General features: G+C 45.3%; 2 protein-coding genes and 1 pseudogene across 3 annotated transcripts in view; 1 reads left to right on the plus strand and 2 right to left on the minus strand.

Moving 5' to 3' along the window:
- The window catches only part of LOC118089007 (adenosine receptor A3 pseudogene), a 17,089-nt pseudogene extending 5,255 nt beyond the window's left edge, over positions 1-11,834 (minus strand). The window contains exons 1-2 of the transcript XR_015951113.1: positions 11,773-11,834; positions 1,335-1,399 (exon numbers count right to left, since the gene is read on the minus strand). The product of XR_015951113.1 is annotated as an adenosine receptor A3 pseudogene (transcript). The remainder of the gene's footprint in view (positions 1-1,334; positions 1,400-11,772) is intronic.
- On the minus strand, positions 224-1,663 carry ADORA3 (adenosine A3 receptor). The gene is made up of 2 exons (XM_088673600.1): positions 1,335-1,663; positions 224-227 (listed from the first exon to the last, which is right to left on the minus strand). The coding sequence occupies exons 1-2, from the start codon at positions 1,661-1,663 to the stop codon at positions 224-226; spliced, it is 333 nt and encodes a 110-aa protein (XP_088529726.1).
- LOC118088502 (adenosine receptor A3) lies at positions 10,721-12,470 on the plus strand. The gene is made up of 2 exons (XM_035122223.3): positions 10,721-11,100; positions 11,631-12,470. The coding sequence occupies exons 1-2, from the start codon at positions 10,772-10,774 to the stop codon at positions 12,253-12,255; spliced, it is 954 nt and encodes a 317-aa protein (XP_034978114.3). The 5' UTR covers positions 10,721-10,771; the 3' UTR covers positions 12,256-12,470.
- Positions 12,471-18,864: the final 6,394 nt, after the last annotated feature.

The following is an 18,864-nucleotide window of genomic DNA, read 5'->3' on the forward strand; positions in this document are numbered from 1 at the left end:
CTTTCTATCATATGGGGAACAGCAAAACAGAAATGAAAGTTATGGCGCCCTTTTGAACAAGATTCTTATATTGGCAACAGTATTCATATTATTTAATTTAAAGCCAAGCTGAAGAGTTTAAAACTATGCTCCTTCAAAGCAGTTCTAAAATCTATCCCCTCTCTGTGCTCATTCTGATAGGTTGACAACATACATATGTTTAACCCAGCTGAAAAACCAGCAGTCATCTGCAAAAAAAACAGGTGGAACACAAAAGGCAAACAAGGGGGAAAGCCAACAGCTCAGTGGAAGACCCAGGGCCGGTGCTAGGGTTTTTGGCGCCCTAGGCGAGAGCACCTTCTGGCACCCCCACCCCCGGCCAATCATATTTCAAACATGAGTGAAATATGGTCTGAGTGAGCGGGGGGGGGGAGAGAGAAGGAATATGAAATATGGTCTGAGTGAGCGGGGGAGAAGGAAGGAGAGAGCAAGAAGAGGACCGAGGGCCCCCGCAGAGCCTCGGGGTAGCCGCCAAGAGCTACAGCGAGGCTCCCGTCCTTCGCCCGGTGGCCGGGAGGCGGCGGCTCTGAGGCGCCCTCCGCTTCACAGCTGGGGCAGGAGAAGAGGGGAGGAACTCCCACCAGCCAGAGCCCAAACTTTCCCCGGCATGTGTTCTTGCGCGAGGCACGCGCCCAGCGGCAGGAGGCTGCACCTCTGCCTGCTCTCCACCACCCTCCTCTGCCTGCTGCAGCTGGGGCTCCGGCGCTCCTGGGACGCTGCTGAGCCCGAGCCCAGCGGCAGGAGCACGGAGAAGAAGAGAGCTGCCCACTCGCCCTGGACCCGCTGGCGCCCACTCTCGTCCCTGGCAGCATGAGCCGGTGGCGCTGCGCGGCCAAGGAGAGGTAGCCAGGGAAGGGCTGCATGCTGCGCCTCTGCCTGCTCTCCGCCACCCTCCTCCTCTGCCTGCTGCAACTGGGGCTCCGGCACTCCTGGCCGCGGCGGGTGGTGGGTGGCGGGGGCAGGCTAGCCAGCGCCCCCTCCATTTCAGCGCCCTAGGCGACTGCCTAGTTCGGCTAAATGGACACACCGGCCCTGGTAAGCGCTTCTGCTTTCCACACACAAGGTGCCAGATTCAATAGGCAGCATCTTCAAATTGGGCTGGCAGAGAACCCAAGTCTGAAACTCTGGTGAGCCATAGCCAGTCAGTGCAAGCAATACTGAGACCAACAATCTGATTCAGTGTAAGGCAACTTCCATTAGTCCTTAAAATCTTCTGCTTCTATATCACCCAAGCATTTAAACAGTAGTGTGCAAACCACTCCCGAGAAATAAGTCGCTGATGAAGTAGAACTTACCGAGTAAGCAGCCGTAATCTCAGATATCTGTCAATCGCTATGGCAAGCAAGGACAGGATGGAGGCCTGAGTAAAAATCATAAGTTGACAACACATGAAAAGACAGGCATAATAGGAGATCTGGATTTCTAAGCTGACCACAATGGCCACTGGCATGACAAGCCCAACACCAATATCAGCCAGCGCCAGCGAGATAACAAAGTAGAAGGTGGTCTTCTGAAAGGCTGGGTTTAACTTCACAACCCAAATGACCAGAACATTGCCAAGGATAGCCAACACTGCAATCACAGCCTCAAAGGCAATGTAAACTCCTTTCTCAGGCTCAAACATCTCGGGAACCAAGATGTTTTCCCCTTGAGGTGAAGAGAGTCCAGGATGAATAGATGGGAGCCTTCTTCTGAAGCACAGCCAAAATAATTCTGACAGCTGGCTGCAGATGCAGTTTCGTGAAAGAGCAGCAGCAGAGCACCCCATAGCACTGTTCACTGGCAGAAATGACTCAGAAGCCACATTTGTCTGCAGATAAGCACTTCCAAATTCTTAGGAACTGAATCTTTGAAAAGGAAGTCACTCTTTGCTTTCGGACTCTGATCTCCTCTGTGGTGTTGAAGGCTGTGGCATGGCTAAAGGATGGCAGGGATGACCTTAATTTATTCTGTTTTCCTAAAAAAAAATTTAAAAAAAAATTAACATAGATACAAATATTAATCATCATATAGAATCTTTCAAGTACTGAGTGAAAAGTTTCAATGTGTGGTTTGCCAAGCACACTGCATAGCAAAGGCCTCCGCTGAAGCTCTAGTCAAACTCACCAATTTCATTTCCACCCTGGCTTGCCTATGATAGCTATGGAGGATGCAATATCTGTTTCCTATTGCGTTTCCTCCATTACCTGTTGGGGCAGATACACCTGACCAGTGGCGTCGCAACGGGGCCAGGGGGCGGTGCGCTCCAGGTGCCACATCTCCTGGGGTGACAAGGCGCCGCCCCACCGCAGCGGTGTGAACAGCCATCACGACACCGCAGCCGCAAGCAGAGGATCCCGGCACTGGCCATACTGCGCTGGAGCGGCGGCACCGGCAACCCACTATGTACAGCGCATGTGCGACGTCGCTACATGCGGTGCATGCATCATACATAGCAACGCCACACATGTGCGCTACGTAGCAGTTTGCTGGCAGTGGCACTCCAGCGCCGTACAGACGGTGCTGGGATCCTCTGCTCGCGGTGTAGAGGATCCCAGCACCGTCCGTACAGCACTGGAGCGGCGCCGGCGGCAACCCTCTATGTACAGCGCTGGAGTGGCGTCACTATGTAGGGTGCATGTGTTGTACGTAGCGGCACCGCACATGCGTGCTACATAGCGACGCCCCACCCCAGGTGTCACAATGCCTGCATCCGCCCCTGCACCTGACACCAACTAGAAAGCTTAATGTAGTGCAGAGCTGAATTTAGGTTTGATGAGGCCCTAAGCTGCTGAAGGTAATGGGGCCCTTTATATGTCCAGCTGTCCTTTGTCAACAGCAAATTGTCGCTGTTTTTTTTTGTGTTCAATATATACTATATGGTAATTTATGGACCTAATAGGTATCTAAAGCCATCTGCACATGTTGCCATGCAACCAGTCCATGCAGGCACCCTATATAGAGAAATGAGCAAACCAGTGATATTTTAGGGAGCAGGCTAGCAGGCGGGGCCCATTACTTACATCATAGGAGCCTACACAACACAAAACACTGTTGCTGTATGTAGGTTTTATTTTATTTGTTTTTTATCTTATATTTTGGAAATGTACATCCAGGTTTTTTCCTTTAAATTTTTTGGGACCCCCAAGAGAATGGGGCCCTAAGCTATTGCTTGTTTAGCTTCTACATAAATCCAGCACTGGTCTCATGCCTAGAAAGCACACCCCAGGCAGGTTTCCCTTGCTGCACTCTTCCCAGTAAAAAAAACCTGCTCTTAAGCTCTAAATTGGTGCACCTGGTTGTTGTGTTAGGTGGCACCAGAAATGTTAATTTTATATGCATTTGAGCTTTGCATAGAAATATTGCAGACTGTACCTCTTGTGTTTTGTGGTTTCACAGATTCCTCCTCCTCTCCTCCTCCTCCTCCTCCTCCTGGAGAGCCAGTGTGGTGTAATGGTTAAGAGCAGTAGACTCGTAATCTGGGGAACCGGGTTCGCGTCTCCGCTCCTCCACATGCAGCTGCTGGGTGACCTTGGGCTAGTCACACTTCTCTGACGTCTCTCAGCCTCACTCACCTCACAGAGTGTTTGTTGTGGGGGAGGAAGGGAAAGGAGAATGTTAGCCGCTTTGAGACTCCTTAGGGTAGTGATAAAGCGGGATATCAAATCCAAACTCTTCTTCTTCTTCTTCTCCTCCTCCTCCTGTTAAAAATATTATTGGACACTCACAATTTCCTTGACTGGTGAGACATTCCAAAGGTAGGCCTTCTATTCACCCAGGAAGCCAATCGGAAGCCGCGGAAGCTGCATCGGATGTTTGGGTTCCAAAGAACGTTTGCAAACTGGAACAATCACTTCCAGGTTTGCAGCATTTGGGAGCCAAAATGTTTGAGTTGCAAGGTACGACTGTATACAAGTAGAGTGGACAGCGGTGGGTAACCTCAGGTCTTGGGGCCAAATCCAGCCCTGTAGGATTCTCTTCCTGCTGTCAGATCGAGGTTTTCCAAGGATAGCTGTTTTCTCCAATTCAGGGGTAAAATACGGGTTTTTCTTGGGGAAAGTGCCAGGACAAAACAAAACAAAACAAAAACATGCTTGGACACAGGCATGGAAAGCCAAGACCTGTGCCTTAAAAGTGTGGAGCAAAGGTAAGTGTGGATGAGGCCTTTGTGTGGATGGGAGACTGAGAGGGATGCTTCAGTCTCTTAGCTGGCTCTTACAAAGACAAAATTCCATTTATGGCTCTGGCTACTTTTGAATCTGGCCTTGATCTCAGAAGGTTGCCCAAAAGAATGGCTTTTGGACTGAACAAAGATTCCCTATCCCTGAAGTGCAGCATAAATTGCAGGGAAGAGGCATTCCTAGAAGGCCACAAATTTACTACCCTACCAGGTCCTTAAAGAGAGACCCTGCACCCTCAAGGTGCCTTCAGTTAGCTCACTCTCTGCCTCAGCATCTCCCAAACTGTGAACCACTGTGTTCGTTCTCTCTCTCTCTCTCTCTCTCACTCACTCACTCACTCACTCACACACCCCTCTTCCCAATTTACTAGCTGTCCTAACCACACACTCTTTCTTTTTCCAGTTGCATTTCCTGTTTCTATAAATTACAGAGGCTTGTGGAGACATTTTGGTCAATATTCTACTTTTTGATCAATCAGTTCTCTGCAATTTTCTGTGTATAATGTGAATGATGCTATGGTTGAGTTTAATAAATAGTCTTATTTACAACAACATATTTCTTTACTGTGTTGTAGGATGTAGGTGGAAATATAGATACATTAAAGAACACAAATTTGTCACTGCGTCTTTCTGTTTACTTAAAGAAGGTAGATTTCCAGGAGGATGCTGATTATTATTTTCTGAAAAGGGGATAACAGGCCAAATAAGTTTGGGAACCTCTGCTTCAGGATGTCAAACGGTGCTGATAAAGTATTCCGGTTTAGGCTATCAGCCAATCACCCATTCCCACCACCCTTCTGAGTAATACCCCTCCCCACCCTCTGACTATACGTAGGGTCTGGTGACTTCTGTTTCAGTGTATCTGAAGAAGTGAGCATGCACATGAAAGCTCATACCTATGACAAACTTAGTTGGTCTCTAAGGTGCTACTGGAAGGATTTTTAAATTTTGTTTTGACTATGTCAGACCAACACCGCTACCTACCTGTAACTACTGTTATTTTTGTGTGTATGTAGTTTCCCAAATCTTCCTAAATTCTGAATTGGTCTTCTTAGACCTTTTTGTTTTATTCGGTAACAGGGTTCGTACTATGCTGCAAGCGCTCCAGTTGGAGAACAGCCTTTACCAAAGGTGTCATGGGCTTTGAAGAAACTTGATCTCAGGACACAAGGGAGAAACGTGCTAAGAGGAAGGCATGCTTGGCAAATCCACACCGTGATCAACTCCCACCTGGAAACCAATGTCCCCACTGTGGAAGGACGTGTGGATCCAGAATTGGCCTCCACAGTCACTTACGGACCCATTGTTAAAACCGTGTTTATGGAAGACAATCTTGCTCAGCTACGAGTGATCACCAAAGAAGAAGCTGTTTTAGTATTCTTAATAAAACATATATATGTTACTTCTGTGTGGCTATTTGGGCAAAGCCTTGGTCTAAAGAACTCCTCAGTTCTCTTTGGTCATAGTTGTTTATTTTGCTTGAGGCTTCAGGAAAAAGAGAGTGGGGACTTTGGTTCTTGTTCCCTGGAATCATGGCGTCCTGTATACACTCAGGTTTCTCCTTGGTCTGAGTGAGTGGGTTGTTAACAGGAGTGACATTTAGCATTACCTTGGGGTGGGGCAGGGTGTTGATTGGAAACTGAAGCCCTAAAACCCTGACATGGTAGCTTTGAGTAGGTTTTTTGGGGGGTTGTCTAGAATTTGTTTTGTGATGTTGCAAGAGAGTGCAAGCAGATAACCAAGCAACTGTAGACACAGAGGAAGGCTGAAAGAACATCTAACCTCAGCCTCTATAAATACACCCATTTACTAGAAATATTTTAACCACTATCTAAGAAGCCATGATTTTAAGATTAGAAAACACAGTATAAATGCTAGCAACCCCCTTCGACAAAAATAGGGAAACTGGTACCTAATGATTTTTGCAGTTGATAGTAAAGGTAAAGGGATCCCTGACCATTAGGTCCAGTCGTGACCGACTCTGGGGTTGCGCGCTCATCTCGCATTATTGGCCGAGGGAGCCGGCGTATAGCTTCCAGGTCATGTGGCCAGCATGACAAAGCCGCTTCTGGCAAACCAGAGCAGCACATGGAAACGCCGTTTACCTTCCCGCTGTAGTGGTTCCTATTTATCTACTTGCATTTTGACGTACTTTTGAACTGCTAGGTTGGCAGGAGCTGGGACCAAGCAACGGGAGCTCACCCCGTCACAGGGATTCGAACCGCCGACCTTCTGATCAGCAAGCCCTAGGCTCAGTGGTTTAACCACAGCGCCACCTGGGTTGATAGCTGTGCACAAAATCAGGATTGTGTGTGCTTGGGAAAACTTAAAATTAGTAAGTACAGTTAACTTGGCAAAACCTGAATTTTAATAGTATTATTTTCTTTTCCATAAAATTTTGTTGTTGTTATTGTTTAGTCGTGCCCGACTCTTCGTGACCCCATGGACCAGAGCACGCCAGGCACTCCTGTCTTCCACAGTTTGGTCAGACTCATGTTCGTAGCTACGAGAACACTGCCCAACCATCTCGTCCTCTATCGTCCCCTTCTCCTTGTGCCCTCCATCTTTCCCAACATCAGGGTCTTTTCCAGGGAGCTTTCTCTTCTCATGAGGTGGCCAACCATAGCTGCCAAGTTTTCCCTTTTCTCGCGAGGAAGCCTATTCAGCATAATGGAATTTCCCTTTAAAAAAGGGATAACTTGGCAGCTATGCGGCCAACAGGGCCGGCCCTACGGCAAGGCTGGGTGGCGCAGGGCCGCCAGGGGGGTGCCACACCGCGCACAGCGCCCACCAGACAGCCGTGCTGGGAAACGGGGCGGGGGGGCCACTCCAGTATCCCTGCCAACAGGCATATATATATATACACACACACACACACACACACACACACACACACACACACACACACACAGTGGGACCTCGACTTACTAATTTAATCCATTCCGAATGCACACTTGTAGGTCGTAAACTTCGTAAGTCGAGTTTCCCATAGGAAACGCAGTTTCCCATAGGAATGCATTGGAAACGGAAAAATTCGTAAGTCGAGGAAACTGCATCTAAAAACTCATAAGTCGTGGAAACCGCATCTAGCCGCGAGCAGGTTTTCCATTTGGATGTCGCGTAAGTGCACGGCTACTTTTTTCGCTCGTAACTTGAAAACATCAGATGTTGAATAGCTCGTAAGTCAAGGTCCCACTGTGTATAAGTTCACTAATATTTGCAACCATTGCATTCCTTGCCGATAGCTACCATGCTAAGAGAGGGAGAGAGACTATATTTTTTGTTCAAATCAGCTGTTTGCATTGCAGGTGATTGTTTAAAATATTAATATATCATCTTCAGACACTGCATATTAATAATAAAACAACATACAAGGGATTGTGTGCAACTCATTTCATCAGCACAAGGATTTCTGCTTGTGCAACAGAACTTCCCCACTTCCTATCCCAGCATGCACCCTGTGCCCTCCCCAAATCCACTCCAGAGGGTTGGAAGAATACCCAGAATAGATTTTGGGGGCTCACAGGGGGAAGGAATGTTGGGAAGTTCAAGCGTGCAAACAGAAATCCTTGCACTGATGAAACGAGTTTGTTGGATACCGCCCAATATTATTGGAACCAGACTTAAAACCATAGCAGGCATCATGAACCAGCAAAAGCCAAGTTAAACAAAAAAGTTTTTAGCATGCATTAAACTTAGCATGCATTAAACTTAACAATGTAGTTGATACATGCCTTTTTTTTTCTGGGTGGGGAATATTCCAGAGTATGGGAGCCACCACAGAAAAGGCTCTTTTCCTGGGTGTTGCCAGTTGCACACCTGCAAGTTGCAACACAACCAGGAGGGCCTCTGAAGATAATCACAGTGGTCATTTCTAAGCATTCATTTATTTTCTCTGGATTCATACAGTGGTACCTCGGTTGTCGAACATAATTCAACGGAAGACTGTTCAACTTCCGAAACGTTTGACAACTGAGGCACAAGGGGCAGTCGGCAAAGTAAATGAAAAAGAAAAAGGAAAAACATGCAGCAGAAGCCATTCGACTTCTGAGGTGTGTTTGATAACAGAAGCAATTACTTCTGGGTCTTTGGCGTTCGGATTCCGAATCGTTCAGCTTCCGAGATGCTTGAAAACCGAGGTACCACTGTATATTGATCTAAATTTTACTTGTCATGAGTTCCTTTGAATTCTTATTGCAATCAACATGCATTTGCATTTTAGGGAAGCATTTTAATCGCATAAAAAACTAATCAGATTTGTATCTAAAAGGATTTGGAGCGACTAGAGGCATGTGGGGTATGTGTGAAAGCAATGGGTAATATTCAACTAAATTTTACTCAGGGAAGACCAATTGAAATAAATGGACATAACTTAAGTCATGTTGATTAATTTCAGAAGGTCTCCTCTGAGTAAAACTTAGTTGACCCTCACCTGATATGTTAGGTCCTCCTTTCTCTCAGAAAGGAGAATATGTTAGTGCAGCAGACCTCTTCAAATGGAAACACTGGACAAGCTGAGATTTGAGCCACCCCTATTTGCTAGGATGGAGACTGAAATCCGTTTTTATTATTGATCTTGAATGTAGGTGAGGGGAATCTCTGGCTTGTGGGTCTAATTACAGCCATTAGGGCTCCCCCATTTGCCTCACAAGGCTGTCTTGGCCAAGTCACAAGCACCTGCCCTACACTTGACTTCATATATGCCAGCAAGTGCTGGGCAGGTAAAGACATGGTTTGGATGAAAGGGGTTGTGCAAACACCAACAAGCAGCTGATTGACACTGCCTGCAAAGCCCTTTGCCCAGTGCTTCCCAAGTGCTGCCTACCGGCTTAGAGCTGGTGTTTGAGAAGCATGCACACAGGACTTCCCTAGTGCCAGCAATCAGCTGATAGCCAACACTAGCGAAATGCTGCAAAAATGGCCACTGATGCCATCATGATGTCAGGTAGTTGACAGGTAGGTCAAACGTGGCCTATGTGGTTGAGTGGAGATATGGATCTTACTTGCTAGTCAGCTCTCCATGCATATATCACCTAGATTCCACATGTGGAAACGGACAGCAGAATAGCAGAAGTTTAGTGCTTGCTGGCCAAGATACGGTTTAGGATTTCCTGTTGCTATACTGGTGTTGCATTGGGACTAGCAGTATCAGCCTTTGTACATTGGTACCTTGGTTTAAGAACAGCTTAGTTTATGAACAACTTGGATTAAGAACGCTGCAAACCTGGTAGTGGGTGTTTTGGTTTGTGAACTTTGCCTTGGAAGCAGAACATGTTCCGCTTCCTGTTGAGTGTGTTCCATTTGTAAATTGAGTCCCCCGCTGCTGTGGGAAAGCATGCCTTGGTTTAAGAATGCTTTGGTTTAAGAACGGACTTCCGGAACGGATTAAATTTGTAAACCAAGGTACCACTGTACTTATTTTTGCCCTGTAAAACCCGCTCATTTTTCTTTATATTTATTTACTAGATATGTTGGTTGTTTTATCTTGCCCAAGGCGAACCCAAGTGTCTTACAAGCAAACAAAACACACACAGAGACAGACAGACAGTCAGTCATGCCCCACCTCCAGCTTAAGATATTCCAATACTGTAATTGGGTGGCAGGCATGTCGAGTTGGAGACAGAAGTGTGGGGCCTTCTTTGGAATCTACTGCCCATTGTTGCAGCTTTTATTTATTTTCATTTCTTAAATTTATATACCACCCTTCATCAAGATACCACAAGAAAGTTTATAACATAGAATGCATAATAAAAAGGCAATAACCCATCCCTCCTCACTTTAAAAGGCTATAGGTTGATTGGCAGGTGACGGCCTGGTTGAAGAGGAATGTTTTCACCTGGTGCCTCAATGTAAAGGGCACATTTATGTCCTGGCACTTAAATGTTTTAACTTCCTCTTAAATATTTCTTTCACATAAAAACAAAGTTTGTAACTTCCTGTCAGGTTGAATGTTACTACATTGTTTCCTAAAGTTATCTCACCCCTTTATTGCTACATTTCATGGAAATTGATAAAATAAGATGTTTTTGAAAACTTCTCAGTGACCAATGTAACAGAGGATGCCTTTTCATGAAAAGCGATCAAAATGCCATCCTTATCAAGCATGAGATGCTTTCAGAAGCTTCAGGAAACCTATTGATAAAGTTAAATGATTTCTTTATAAAACAGATTTTCATTTCCTGTATTATCTTTATTTAAAGTACAGACCTTCAGACACACACACACACGGCTTGCGCCAGTATTCGGTTTCCTATAAATACTGTACTTCAAATGTATTTTTTTTTTGTGTTTCATAGCAACTTGCCAAAGCAGGTTGGACTGTGTGAAGCATTAACAGGAACTATTTTACTCTGTGGGTTGCTGCATGAGAGCTACTCTTTGAGAGACAGAGTACAAGAGAACAGCTTACTTAACTTCTGCAATTCTACATGGTATTGGGAAGAAGTATTTTTTTTAAAAAAAGACCGGTTAGCACATCAGGGGAAGCCTCAGATTCCAGCTCTTCTACATTGGGCTCTTGCTCTGTGAGGGCACCATAACTCAAAGTTGAAGAGGACCGAGAGAAGCTTGTCCATGCATACTTTGGACATTGTCTACATAATCATTGAGGTGCTGGTAGCAGTGACTGCCACCTTAGGAAATGCTCTCGTGATCTGTGTGGTGAGACGGATCCCAGCCTACCAGAACACCACTTTTTACTTCATCGTGTCCTTGGCACTGGCTGATATTGCCGTTGGGCTCTTTGTTGCCCCTCTGGCTGTTGTGCTAAGGTTGGAGGTTGTTCTCCACTTCTATGCTTGCCTTTTCATCTGCTGCATCCTGATGATCTTTTGTCATGCTTCCATCATGTCCCTGCTGGCCATTGCAACAGACCGATATCTGAGAGTGAAACTGGCCATACGGTGAGTACTACGAAGTCATGGCTGTGGATTTTAATTGGAAAATGTAAGGGGGACTCCATATAGGGAGCCAGCCCCCATCATCCTAACGTCCACCTCATCAAGTACAGAGAGCACCAGTGGTTCTGAAGCAGCCAGAGGGGGAGGAAGAGACTCGGAGGGGGAGAGGAACAATGGGAAGTCCCGGAGGCGGAGGGATGCAGGCAGACGCTTGGGGATACTGCAGAGCCAGGGAACCGACTGCTGAGGGAGGAAACTGAAAGGGCATCGCTCCTTCCGGCGCCAGAAATGAGGAGTGCACCGCAATGCAGGTCAAGGGGGAGGCGTTTTGGGGTGCCCAGACTGGTACTTTGCTGGCGTAGGAACAGACGTACGCCATTGCTGGATTCTGATTTGGGATGAGAGGCTGTAGCATATTATTTCTCCCAGCCTGCAGAAAATGAAAAAGACTGTGACAGATCATAGTATAGGATGGTGCTGCAAGCACAGTCCCATCTGTAAAATATTTTAAACTAACCTGCTTTTTCAAATAGATACAAAGGAATGGTCACACGGAGAAGAATCTGGGCGGCTCTGAGTTTCTGCTGGATCACTTCTCTGTTGGTGGGGCTCGTGCCCATGTTTGGATGGAACCTAAGGAAGCCTGAAACCCCCATCTACTTGAAGTGTTCTTACCCAATGGTGATGAGCATGGATTATGTGGTGTACTTCAGCTTCTTCTCCTGGATCCTTGTCCCACTGCTGATCATATGTGCGCTCTACTCTGAGATCTTCAACATCCTCCAAACAAAGCTGAAACAAAATGCAACATCCATGACAGGAACACAGATCCTTTATGGGAGGGAGTTCAAGATGATCAAATCTTTGGCTCTGGTCCTCCTCTTGTTCATTGTGTGCTGGCTGCCTCTGATCATTATCAACTCCATCTCACATTTCTGCCAAGCATGTCATGTCCCCCTGCCGGTGTTAGATGCGGCCATTCTGCTCTCCCATGCCAATTCTTCCTTAAATCCCATTGTGTATGCCTTGAGGATCAAGAGGTTCCGAAAAATGTATATCCTGATTTTGAAAGCCCATGTCTTCTGCCTGAAACAAGAACCAGACACATCTAAAATGGAGAACACGTCCTCAGATCAGGTGATAGAAGAAAGTATTTGAAAAAAAACACTGGAAGAGTATTTCCCCCACCAAAAGTCCTTGTTTTCTTCCTTCCACAGTGTGAGTATTTAACATGACTGAATGAGAGACTCCAAGATACTTGGAACACCATAAATTCCATGCCCTCCCACATTTGTTAGATAACATTTAATTTCATTACTTTAATACTATGAAAAATGTAGGTCTGTTTGTTGCAGAATAAAGAAACCAATTAAAACAGGCCACTTTCATAGGTCTGGTGGCTAGTGTGGTCTATTAATTAGTGAGGAACGGCTTAGGGAGCTGGGTATGTTTAGCCTGGAGAAGAGAAGGTTAAGGGGTGATATGATAGCCATGTTCAAATATATAAAAGGATGTCATGTAGAGGACGGAGAAAGGTTGTCTCCAGAGAAGCAGACACAGAGCAATGGATTCAAACTACAAGAAATAAGATTCCACCTAAACATTAGGAAGAACTTCCTGACAGTAAGAGCTGTTCAGCAGTGGAATTTGCTACCAAGGAGTGTGGTGGAGTTTCCTTCTTTGGAGGTCTTTAAGCAGAGGCTTGACAGGCATATGTCAAGAATGCTTTGATGGTGTTTCCTGCTTGGTAGGGGGTTGGACTGGATGGCCCTTGTGGTCTCTTCCAACTCTATGATTCTATGATTAATTAATTTGTGAAATGTTAACTTCAAAGTTGGTATTGAAAATTACCAACACAGGTTGGGGCGTGGTTGTCATAGGGACTGCATTCTATTTCCTATGTTCTCCATTCAACATCTGAGGTCCTTTTCCATCTCATTCCCCAACTGAAGCATGACAGGTGACCAGAAGCAGCAGAGCCTTTCCAGTTGTGGCACCAACCATATGGAATATCCTTCTCAGGGCAGCCCACGTGGCTCTCATCATTAATTGGTTTTTGTTGTTGTTTTGATTAATTTGCTGGTCAAGCAGACTGCTTTGGGAAGCTGACTGGTGGCTTTTCCCTGTTCTTCATGCCACTGTGATGGAGCAATGCCTCCAGCTTAGATATTTTAAAATATTAAGTAGTTTAGAAATGCAAAGAAAGATTGGCATGGAGAAGCCACATCTTCTTGTCTATCCAAATGGGCTCTCATGTTCTCTGTTAGCAATTTTAGGAACCAGATCTCTCAGTCTCTCTTGTGCTCTACCTTTCTCCTACCGTTCCATTGGCGTGTAACAAAGTTTATGATGAACTAACCAGTTCCCCAGAACAAACCCTGGCTTAATTCACCATCCTTTTCATTATTGGTTGAATTTTGTTTGTACTGATGATGTTTATTCTCTTTGGGGACGTAGTTTCAAATGCATGTAACTTCCTGATGCGCACATCGCCCTGTGGTGATTCATTTGCTTCATCAGAAGAAGCATCTCTAATAACCCTGATAACCCTAAAGCTTCACTTACGACAGGGGCCTCATTCCCTTGTGAACAAGTTTCCAGGGTCCACATTCTAGCAGTGGGTGGGGCCAGAAGGGGAAGTGGGCGGAGCAACGGATACCTATATACAGTAGGTTACATTTCAGTCCTGCAAAAACGTAGAGGATTTTTACACACACACACACACACACACACACACACACACACACACACACACACACCACACCACACCACACCACACCCCTGCTTTATGACAGTTCAAGGACACATTCCAGCCAGGCAAAAGCAGTCTAGGAGTTTATGGAGCACAGTCAGTGAGGGGGGTAGCCTGGGGAGAAGGATTGTGTGACGAAGAGAGAGAGACAGCCTAGGGTAAAGTACTGAAGACCAGATGGACAGACCTGAAGGTCCACATTCAGGCCCCTGGCCTGAGATTCCTGACTCCCGACCATAGCAAAGTAGTGATAATAACAGGAGTTACAAATTCATTTGAAAGCAAAGGTCTGTTAATTTACGAAAGAAGAAGCATTTACTGTACAGCAAACCTTCCTCCAAGCCAATTGTACAGTTTTATGAGGTGCAGAACGATGACTCTGCCACTTCATTCTGCCCCCTCCCCTGATCCTGGCCGGTTAGGATTCACCTGTAAGGCTACAATACCTTGGAGAAATCCTCACTGGCCTCAGTGGGACTTATTTCTGAGCTGCCATGCGTAGATAGGATGACAGTATAATTAACTCACTAAGGCTGCAGTACTAACCTGGAGCTTTGCAGAGCCTCAGAGCCACCAGTGTCTCTACATCCTGGCTGCTCACAGTATCCAAAGTCCTCCAAGCCAGCTGGTGTCTCTGTTTTGCACATGGGCGTTGTTTTGGCAGCTGGAGAATGAGTTTGCGGACTCTATACAGTATCCCTTTCCTTCGGAAAACGAAAGTGACTACTTGCAACATTTTAACTAAAGGTGATTGCCCCTTTGCACATGAATCTGCTGACATGTTAAGATCTGCATCAGGGATCTTGAAGATGGTGGTGTCAAGTACAAAGGAGTTCAGTGGGCATATCTATCATCATTAGGCTTTTAACCACAACTAAGAGAGCTAAACTTTGTTACTATCTCTATATTCAATGCTATTTTCCCTTTAGAGTTTAGCACTCTAACTTTCTTTAAGTCAGAAATGTGATTGTGTTGGAATATAGCTTTATGTGTGCCCAGCTCTCTCCCCCCACCCTAGCTCTCTTGATTGACTGACAGACAGACAGACAGACAGACAGATTCTTCATAATACACACTCTACTTTTCCTCTGCTCTTTGTGAGGGTGCACATTTCTAGGCTGGGAGGGTTCAGATGCACATGCATGCGCAAACAGAGGAGAGTGTTCAGTTTGACTAAGAATCCTCTTCGGGGGAGCACATTTTTTGGGGTGGAGCATAGGGCCACACATGGTCTCCAAATGCCATGTTGTCTCCACGTCTCCTTGTAATGGACCTAGTGTGATTCGTTTTTTTCCACTTCTTTTTGTTATGTTTCCAAGTGCTTTGTTGCACTTTCGCCACGTGGGGCATTTAAAATAACAACGAGAAATAGAGTTCCTCTCACAGAGCTACGATTCCCAACACCCTTAACAAATGACAGTTCCCAGGATTCTCTGGGGGAAGTAATTTGCTTTACGAAGGTACGGTGTGTATACGGCCTTCCATGACGGTTATCCCTCTGAAAATGTCAGCACATTACAGTCGAAGAAGAACCTCCTTGGTGCATCTGCGCCAGTGAAACCGGACGCCTTCATCTGCCCCGGCTGCAACAAACATACCTCCCCTATATTGGTCTGTACAGCCACAGCTGGTGCTGTGACTCTCCAACAGTTTGACTTCACCCCCATGGCAAACTCCAGAGACAAACGAATACCAACAGTCAAAAGGTGCTTGGAAATAAATGACCGCAAGGTGGCAGCAGTTTCCTGCGAGAAGCCCTGATCTTACATGACTCTGTTAAAAGTGTCTGTGCTGAATTCCACCAGTGGTGGTGGTTGGGTGGTCAGCTTCCCTGAGCAGTGGCGAGTGTGCTGTCAAACTAACATCTTCCCACACCCACTTCCTGGTGGTAAGAAAACCCACATCCCCATTTGATCTGCTGTTTGTGCATATTCTGGAATGCACACATTGGTTTGCTTCCTTTCTTGCGTGTCGTTAGTCCATAGGTCATCATCCCACAATATATGGATCCAGGAAAAGTACAAAGATGTTCTTACCTCTATGTACATTTGACCTCTGTGTACAAGTCTTTCAGACCCTGCTACCCCTTGGATTTCATGGAGTTTGGGCCCCAATCTTTGCACACATGAACACACACACACACCCAACACTAATCTAGCATCTTTCTTTGCCATACTGCTCAACAATAACATTTCAAGCACCTGCTAGTCCTCAAAAAGCTTATGGCACAATAAATGTGTTCACATTTAAGGTACCACAAATCTCTTGCGTTGCTTTGACACCCTAAAATTAACCTGGCAAGTCCTTTGGAGTAGATTCAAAGTTCTGGTTAGTCAGGTTCCACTGAAACCCAGTGTACCATCCACTAGTGAGTTGTTTTCAAATCCACACCAGAGCTCAACCAATAGCAGTTTCTCACTCCATTCCACTGAATTAATGGTCCTAGATTTCGAAGGGCATTCCGGTTATGGTTGTGGGAAGCAAGACATAAATTCAATAGACCTAGGCCTATTTTATGGCCTTAACAGCTGATTTCACTACAGTACTCTGCAAAGCATACATGTGCAACAGAAAAGCTCAGAGGACCCATTTCTGTGCTCCTGTCTAAAAGTCGTTAACCTATTTAGACCCAAACATCAATTTGAGGGCCCACTTCTTCATTTTGGAACGTATATTTGGATAGTGGGTTCACAAGTCCCACACCTTCCGGCTAGTATCAAAAGCATCTGGCCAGGACGTGGCCATGTTAGGCATCTCAGTCCAAGTGAAACAGGTAATAATAATAATAATAATAATAATAATAATAATAATAATAATAATAAATTTATACCCCGCCCATCTGGCTGGGTTTCCCCAGCCACTCTGGGCGGCTTCCACAAGAAGGATTAAAATACAATAATCTATTAAACATTAAAAGCTTCCCTAAACAGAGCTGCCTTCAGGCAAGTGCATCACAAACTGCCTGTCTTTTGTACAGATGTCTCCCAGCATATATTTCGTGCCCGAAGTTGAACAACCCAGATACTGTATTAGGTTTGTGTTACTCTAATATGGTGCAGCAAAGAAGATCTTTCCCGCCCCCCCCCCCCCGACCCCCTGCAGACATACTCTTCATCTGGTTTGGGTTTTTGTTTTGTTTTGTTTTGTTTTTTGGCTTCTGGAAACTCCCCATGACTGACAGCAAACTCGCTCCCCAAGGCTGCTGAGGCAGACCTTCCCGTTCTGCAAGCTGCACACTTCCCGTTTCAATTGGCACCCATCCCTTCCGTTTCCAAACCACTTTTAGAAAAATGGTGTACTCACAAAAAGGAAATTATTTTTACTATTTTTTTTAAAAAAATACCCTCCTTGAGGTGAAGCGAGCACAGATTTAATTGCTTTTGCAGTTTCCCTTCTGCAACATAGCTTTGCTCTCCTTGTTTATTTCATCAACTGAGCCCTTAAAAATCAGCCAAAGAACGGACTCTCCCTCCATTTACTAGCTTTCAGTTAACAACTCTTTAAGGACTGATGTATCTCTAGATACAGCTAGGAGAGGCTCCCTTTCTGAAATCGTACTGAGCTGCTGCCACTCATCATAGACAATACTGAGTGACATGGGACAAAGGTCTGAGTCCGTAGAAGGGAGCTTCATGTGTTCTATATGTAACAGCAAACTTCACGAGAGCTGAAGTAACAGTAGTCCAGGAACAGCTTTGCCAAAGAAACAGGTTTCAAGGAAGAACTTAAGGCAAGAAAGGGAGGTCGCTAATTGGATGGAGAAGGAGAGGCTGTTCAAATTATTTGGTGGCACAATGCATGACTATGGGAGTGGAGAAATACATGGAGACTTTTTACAGTCACATATCCAACATAAAACATAAAAATAAGATTCCAAAGAATCTCCTGGACTTCCCTCCTCCCCTTTGTGGGTCCTATTGTTTCTCATTTCCTCCTGCATCTTTTACGATAATCCAAATCTTTTACCTCTCCATTGTATCCAAAATTCACCATTAAACTACAAGTGTTATTCCAATCCTACTAAGGATTTTAACTGTTTACAATGGTTTTTAAGATAAATTATAAATTTCCCCCATTCCTTATTAAAGTTTTGGTCTTCCTGATTTCTGATTCTTCCGGTCATTTTAGCCATTTTGGCATACTCCACCAACTTGATCTGTCATTCTTCTCTGGGAGGGGCTATATCTTCTTTCGATCTCTGGATGGAAAAAATAGAGACTTTTTTTTATAGCTTAGATGAGCTTACATCACCACAGGGAGATAACGAGCCAATGGCTTTAACTCACCATCAGTTCTGCACTGATTACTTAGTTCAGTTAATGTTTATCAACTCCCTAAGGCTCTCTAATTCCAGAAACAAAGTTTACAGCCCATACAATGAAGGTGTGTGTGTGTGTGTGCGTGTGTGTGTGAACACCAGCAGTGTGTTTTTTGTTGTTACAGAATTTAAATAAATTTTAAGGCAAAATCAAAACAACTGTCACTTTACAATTTTGTAAATGTCGCAGATTAAGTTTCTAACAATCCAGAGGTCCCTGTGTTGATTTGGGTATTTCTTTGCGAGATGACAAACCCAGAACATTGTAAACTATGTCAGCACAGGGTTTCTTTCTCTGAATATATATCTAAAGCTTGTTTCTGAGATTGCCTTGTGGGGCCAGGAGCAAAGATGGGCACAACAGTGAATGTAAAATTTAGGCTTGTTTCTTCACACACACCTCTCTGTTGCCCATCTAGGCAAGCAAGAGCCATTGCCATCATTCAAGGACCAAATCTAGCCAGGCAACCGTACTAACGAAGGTTGCAAGAGCTGGGCCAGTGCAGGATGCGGCATGCAGAGAAGAGGTGTGGCTGAAAAGGTTGTGTCACCTGAAAAGAGTTCCAGGGGGTGGCAGACAGAGATGCTTGGAGGGCTGCATTTGGCGCTCAGGCCTTTGCCTCTCCACTCTTGCTCAACATCATGCATGTTCATGCTGGATTTATGCAAAGTACACTTGTTTTCACAGAACGCAACT

This window comes from Zootoca vivipara, chromosome 7, assembly GCF_965207765.1.
Source record: "Zootoca vivipara chromosome 7, rZooViv2.hap1.1, whole genome shotgun sequence".
Taxonomy (NCBI): Eukaryota; Metazoa; Chordata; class Lepidosauria; order Squamata; family Lacertidae; genus Zootoca; species Zootoca vivipara.

Excerpts from the sequence above, each read along its gene's own strand:
- ADORA3 (XM_088673600.1), bottom strand. The coding sequence starts at position 1,663 with ATGTTTGAGCCTGAGAAAGGAGTTTACATTGCCTTTGAGGCTGTGATT.
- LOC118088502 (XM_035122223.3), top strand. The coding sequence starts at position 10,772 with ATGCATACTTTGGACATTGTCTACATAATCATTGAGGTGCTGGTAGCA. Across the intron at positions 11,101-11,630 it reads AGAGTGAAACTGGCCATACG|ATACAAAGGAATGGTCACAC; the intron begins GTGAGTACTACG and ends TTTTTCAAATAG.